The sequence below is a fragment of the Mus caroli genome, unplaced genomic scaffold (genome assembly GCF_978045245.1).
Source record: "Mus caroli unplaced genomic scaffold, Mus_caroli_1 scaffold_1, whole genome shotgun sequence".
In the NCBI taxonomy this organism is placed as follows: Eukaryota; Metazoa; Chordata; class Mammalia; order Rodentia; family Muridae; genus Mus; species Mus caroli.
Window position 1 is genome coordinate 33,139,563 of NW_028227256.1, and position 6,812 is coordinate 33,146,374.

General features: G+C 45.7%; 1 protein-coding gene across 2 annotated transcripts in view; it reads right to left on the reverse strand.

Annotated features, from left to right (window-relative positions):
- Uggt1 (UDP-glucose glycoprotein glucosyltransferase 1) overlaps nucleotides 1-1,093 on the reverse strand; it is a 104,614-nt gene extending 103,521 nt beyond the window's left edge. For both annotated transcript variants that reach the window (XM_021176559.2, XM_021176550.2), the window contains exon 1: nucleotides 866-1,093. In XM_021176559.2, the coding sequence (XP_021032218.1) occupies nucleotides 866-923 (58 nt within the window). In that variant the 5' untranslated portion in view covers nucleotides 924-1,093. The remainder of the gene's footprint in view (nucleotides 1-865) is intronic.
- Between the last annotated feature and the right edge of the window lie 5,719 nt (nucleotides 1,094-6,812).

The following is a 6,812-nucleotide window of genomic DNA, read 5'->3' on the forward strand; positions in this document are numbered from 1 at the left end:
ACAAAATCTAAGTAAACAAAATAAAATTTTTTATTTAAGAAAGAAAAGTTTCAGCTAAGTTTACCAAAAGCAAGTCAAGTGGAAAGGCTACAATCTGCTCCAGTTTTGTAGTGTTAACTAGCTTTTTAAAATGTCTCCAAGCAGATCTGGTGGTGGCCGGGATTCCAAGGGTAGCCTATGATCCTGAGACCCTACCTCCAAAGGGGTAGGGGAAACAAACAGGCATGAATATGTCTTCATGCGTTTGGCAGTGTACAAGGTATTACTAGGAAATAAATAACTTTATACAATAAGCTTGCACGGGCACAGATGTTTCCAAGGCACTGCAAGGGCAAGATCACAGGTCTCAGAACAAACAAAACACTCTCCATCTCAAACCTGGCAACAAATGCAGAACAAGAGAGCTTTCAGCCTAGCAGCAAGAAGAGCTCACGACCACAATGTTTTGGAGATGCACGCAGATCACAAGCTAAAAGTGAAGTGAACCGTCCAATTTCACGCCAAGAGATCTTATCACCCACAGATGTATCACCTGAAGTCAGAAACCTATAAAAAACGCCAACTCGTTTCTCCAGAGTCATGCAAAATGCTGATTCTCAACCTACTTAGGGTCAGACTTGGTCTAAAGTCCTGGGGGCGCTTCCTCCTCCTACACTTCAAACAGAGTCAGGACTGCTGGAGTGAGCCCGCTGCCACTCTGTCCCCAGAAGACCGCTGGGGACATCTTGAGGTGCTCGCGGAGAGAACACTGGAGGGAAAACCGAGTCAGAGTACAAGAGGAAGCCCAAGGTGACTCGGACTCACGGTCGCCTCCCGCCCTGGCCCCTCTCCTGTTCCCGAGGCCTCCCCACGCCACCCGAGGTACCTGTCACCCGCCGCGCAGCCGCGGCATCCGCAGTGTTCGCATCCCCCCGGCTGCACATGCCCGGGCCGCACTTCGTCCACTCCGGTGTCTGCAATGACGCCTGGGCAGGGCGGGGCACCGGCGATCGCCGGAGAGGCTGCGCCAGTGAGAAGCCGACACGCGCCTTTCCCGCCGCTCCTCACAAGCCGGTTTCTCAAAGCAATAACCCAGTTGCCAGCTGCCCCTGCACTTCCGCTTCCTAGAGGCGAAGGCAGGATGACTTCCGGCTATCGAGTGCGGCGGGGGTTTGCCAGAGAGTCCCGCAGCGGCCTTGAAACCGGCATAAGCCCCGCCCCTCTCTCGGCTCCTCCCCTTTCCTGGTCGAGCCAGCCCGCCTCCTGAATTTAAGATCCTAGAAGACCCAGTTCAAGCAGGTGAGCTTCAAGGCGCAGTCCAACCGCCCGGCAGATAGTTATTTCAACCTTTTTCTCCCTTTTTATTATTTATTCCTCTCAAGTTAAATAAACGTACACAAACTCAATACACAAAAAGCAGAAGGAGCTCATGCTGGGCGTGGTGTCACACACCTTTAATCCCAGCACTCGGGAGGCAGAGGCAGGCAGATTTCCAAGTTCGAGGCCAGTGTGGTCTACAAAGTGAGTTCCAGGGCAGCCAGGGCTATACAGAGAAACCCTGTCTCGGAAAAAAAAAAAAAAAAAAAAAAAAAAAAAAAAAAGCAGAAGAATCTCTGTGAGTTCAAGACCCTATCTCAAAAGGAAGGAAAAGTTATAAGTTTGTTTTAGAGTATGTGATGTTGTTTAATGCAGAGATCCATAACTGGTCAAACTGGCTGAGACTAAATGATCTCAGCTCTGACTGAAACACCTATATCACCACCTCCAAGACCCAAGCAGCATCAGGGGAAAAGAAAGCAGAAAAGACAAAGGTTCTTGCTGCTAAACTGGAAACCTAAGCTCAGTTCCCAGAATACACCACAAACGCCAGGCACGGGCTGCGGAGATGACTCAGTAAACAAAGTATTTGCTGCCCAGATGTGAAGACTACAGTTCAGATCTCCAGGACCCTTGTAGAAATTGTAGTAATAGCTGCCTGTAATCTCAGTTCTCAGAAGGCAGAGACAATTCCTCTGGCAAAGTGGCTAGCCACACTAGCCAGAATTCTTGAGCTCAAGAATTCTACCTCGGGGCTGGTCAGATGGCTCAGTGGGTAAGAGCACCCGACTGCTCTTCCGAAGGTCCAGAGTTCAATTCCCAGCAACCACATGGTGGCTCACAACCATCTGTAACGAGATCTGGCGCCCTCTTCTGGAGTGTCTGAAGACAGCTACAGTGTACTTACATATAATAAATAAATAAATCTTAAAAAAAAAAAAAAAAAAAAAAAAAGAATTCTACCTCAATAAATACCTAGTGACTGGGGAAAATATGAAGTGTCAATTGAGCTTGTGCGCAGGCACACATATATATTCATACACACACATACGTGCATGCACTCACACACATACACACACATACATGCACACACACATACATACACACATAACACACTAGCCAAGTAAACTCTGGAGGTAGAGACAGGCAGAACTTTGGGGCTTACTGGCCAGCAAGCTACCAGCCAAATGGGTGTGGTTCAGACTAGTGAGAGACACTCTCAGAAAACCAAACTGAGAAATGACAGCTGAGACTAATCTTTAGCTTGCACTTGCACACCCATGCACACACATGTGTGCCAAATTGGAGACACTGACTTGCACACATGTGTGCCAACCTGGAGATACTCACACAAAGAAGAAAGAGAGAGAACGCAAGCACTGATCGTTACTCCGAATCGTCTCTCCAACTTTTGGAGTGGCACATTTGTCCTCTGAAATCAGTGCTCTGTAGGTTTTATTATTATTATTTATCTGTTTAATGTTGTGAGGGCAGGAGCGACATCTGTGCCTCTTATAGGTAGAACAGAAACAATGAGTCTACAACTTGGAACACTTGAGGTGAGTTAGTGGCAGGATTCAAGTCTCTACATGACCAGCGCTGTTCAACAGACATTAAGTGTCAGCCAGGGCAGGTGAGATGGCTCAGCAGGTAAGAGTGGCTGGCAACAAGTCAAGTCTATGGACTGGAGTTACACACATACCCACAAACAAGTAAAGTGTGGGCTACGTAAGCAATTTCATTTCCCCTTGTTAGCAGTATACTTCCTGATGGTGGTGATTAAACCCATGGCTTCATGCATTCAATGTATACACCTTACCACTGAGTCACTATGCCCTAGCTCTTGTGAAATTTAAAATACTCCAGGAGCTGACAGAGATGGGTCAGCAGCTGAGAGCACTTGCCGCTCTTGCAGAAGACCCACATTCAGTTCCCAGCACCCACATGGTGGCTCATACCCATCCTTAATTCCAGTTCCAGAGGACCTAGCAGCCTCTTCTGACCTCCACAGGCACCAGGCATGTATATGGTCCACATGCATGCAGGCAGGCAAAACACTCACTGTCTTAGTCAGGGTTCCCTAGAGCCACAGAACTTACGGGTAGTCTCTATACAGTAAGGGAATCTATTATGATGACTTACAGTCTGAAACCCAACTCCCCAACAATGGTCATCTGTGAATGGAAGTCCAAGGATCCAGTAGTTTCTCAGTCCCTCTCAGTCCCACAAGGCAAGCAGGCAAAGATAGGGAACCTTCCTTCTTCCCGTGTCCCTATGTAAGTCTCCAGCAGAAGGTGTGGCCCAGATTAAAGGTGTGTACCACCAAGCCTGGATCTGGGACTTGCTTTGTCTCAAATGGACAGTGGTTAATGCTGAAACTCACAGCTGGTCAAAGTACAGAGAATAAATGTCTGTAACACTCAGCCATGAGCGGGACATACATATAACACCTTGTCCCCTAAAGACTTAGGAACCATTGAAGAAGGGACAGATTATAAGGGCCAGACAGTGAGGAAGAGTGAAGCAAAACTGTCTTCCAGACATGCAGGGATGCTCTCCCCACGAGCTCATTGCAACTGTGGTTGCATGTAGTGGGTTTGGCCTAATGCTGCTTGTATTCTAATGTTAATTTGAGTCCCCAAAATTGTTTGCACGTAAGACCTTGAGGGAGCCTGCCCCCAGTTGGTTCTGAATAGTAAATAAAGATACTGGCAGCTAATGGCTGGGCAGGGAAGACAGAGTGGAACTTAAGGATTCCGGGGCTTGAGACCAGGAGGAGGAGAAAGGAGATCTGCCTTGTGGGGAGAGTGTGGAGGAGAGGAGAGCCGCCATGCCTGAGAAGAGTGGAGGACAGAGAGGCATGGCCACCATGTGAAGATGCCGGGAGAGCGCTCAGCCCAAGAGGGCGCCCAGCTGGGTCCAGGGCAGCAAAAGATAGAACACGGTATTAAGTAGTAACTTGGAATTATCGGCAGGAGGTACATTCAATCAGCAGTGGAGGTTAGATAGTGGCCCAGCTATTGTGCTACATAAGGCATATTAAAATATAAAGGTGGGGCTGGAGAGATGGCTCAGCGGTTAAGAGCACTGACTGCTCTTCTGAAGGTCCTGAGTTCAAATCCCAGCTGGCTCACAACCATCTGTACTGAGATCTGATGCCCTCTTCTGGAGTGTCTGAAGACAGCTACAGTGTACTTACAATCAATCAATAAATAAATAAACAAACAAACAAATAAATAAATAAAATATAAAGGCTGTGCGTGTGTACTTTATTCGTGAATGTAAACCAGTGGGGCAGATAGCGACTGTGCCACTGGGATTGATTTATTGTTTATTAAATATTGAATTATACAGTCGCATGCCCAAGATCAAGTGAGACGATGTTCTGGCCTGGAGTGGGGAGCAGACCTCAGGCCCCCTACCCTAGCTGAGGAGCATTTGACAGCAGATGGCTTCTGGAGGAAGAGAGAGTCAGTTTTCTTTAAGGGTGTGGGTCTTAGTGCGTTGACTATGTCTTAGTGAGCAGCCCCCCCCCCCCCCGCCGCAGTATGGTTATATGGACAATGCAAAATGAAATCAGTGAACTATTAAAAGAAAAAAAACACAAAAAGTCATCAAGAGAAGGCAGAGGGTAGGCAAGAGGGTCTGGGAAGAGTAGAGGTGAATATGATCAGAATACATTGTATACATATATGAAATTCTCAAAGACTTAATAAAAGTATTGTAGATTATCTCAGTTAGGATGTCCATTGCTGCAAAGAGATACCATGACCAAGACAACTCTTATAAAGAAAATTGTTTAATTGAGGCTGGCTGACAGTTTCAAAGGTTTAGTTTATTAAGATCATGGCAGAAAGCATGGCAACATGCAGGCATGGTGCTGGAGGAGCTAAGAGTTCTACATCTTCAAGGACAGCCAGAAGACTGGCTGTGTTTTATGCTGGGCATAGATTGAGCACTTAAGACCTCAAAGCCCTGCCTCCACAGTGACTCCACCTACTCCAACAAGGCCACACTTCCTAATTGCGCTACTCCCTATGACCAAGCATCCAAACCCATGAATCTACAGGGACCATTCCTATTATTCAAACCACCACATATATGTATATGAAGTCTGGTGTGTAGAGGGCAGACACAGGAGGATCCCTGAAATCACAGACCAGCCAGTTTAAACTAATTGGTAAGTCTTAGGTCCCAGTGAGATATCCTGTCTCAAAAAACAAGGTAGGTAGTTTCTAAGGAACAACAAAGTTTGACCTCTGGCCTCTACATGCACACATACACACACACACACACACACACACACACACACACTCACACACACACACTCGTATATGCACCTGCCCAATAGTGAACAAACACACAAAGTACAAGAGAAAAGTTAAAATTCACTTTGATAATTTATTCTGCTGCGTATACTAAGAAAGTTACTAGCTACAAGTAATTACGACAGGGCTGGAGAAATGGCTCTGCGATTAAAAGCATTTGTTGCTCTTGCAGAGGACCTAACAGTTTATAGCCATCCATTACTCCAGTCCTGGAGAATATAAGAACCTCTCGGAGCTTTTGTGGGCTTCTGCACATAAATGCATGCAATCACACACATACATATAAAAATATTTAAAAATCGATATAATTTTAAATGTAAATATGAAATGTCATTGTGATATTTTATTCTTTCTTCCAAGTTCTCTGTATGTGTGTGTGTGTGTGTGTGTGTGTGTGTGTGTGTGTGTGTGTGTTTGAAATCTAGTGCTCACATTATACACATTTGAACTCTGATCCAGGATTCAGTGCTCAATAGCCAGACTCTGCAACCTGCTGTATTGCTATTTTTCAAGTTCAAGGTCATCTTCAGCTACAGGAGTTGGGGACGAGCCTAAGCCAATAGTGAGATCCTGGCTCCCAGAAAAGGGGGAGAGGGTATTGCTGGTACTAAAAGAAAACAGGAGAGGAGAAAGGAACACTCTAGAAAAATAGAAGGGAGGTATACTCAGGTAGATGTTAAGACCAGAAATTAGGTTCTTATATATTTTCATTCATGTGTTCATTCATTGAGAAAGGGTCTCACTATGTAACTATGGCTGGCCTGGAACTGGCTATGTCAACCTGGCTGGCTTCAAACATAGAAACCTGCTATTTCTACCTCCTGAATGTTGGGATAAAAGGTGCATACTGCCATGACTGTTGAGGCTATTTATTTATTTATTTATTTATTATTCTTTGGCAATTTCATTCATGTACATACATTGCTTCACCCTCTGTTATCCTCCATCCTTCTCTTCCCATGACCAAGCACCCCTCCTATTTTCAAGTCTTGTCTTTGTTTTGTATTTTTTGTGACCAGCTTAATTAGGGTTGTTTGCAGGAGTGTGAGGCAGTGCAGAGAGCAAGAGATGGTTTTAACTGGGACAGTGGTCCAGAGACAAGTTCAAGAGAAAACAAGCTAGACACAGGTGAAGACAGAATGACCCAGAAAATGAGGAGCCAGGAGATTAGAACAGATTGACAGAAGA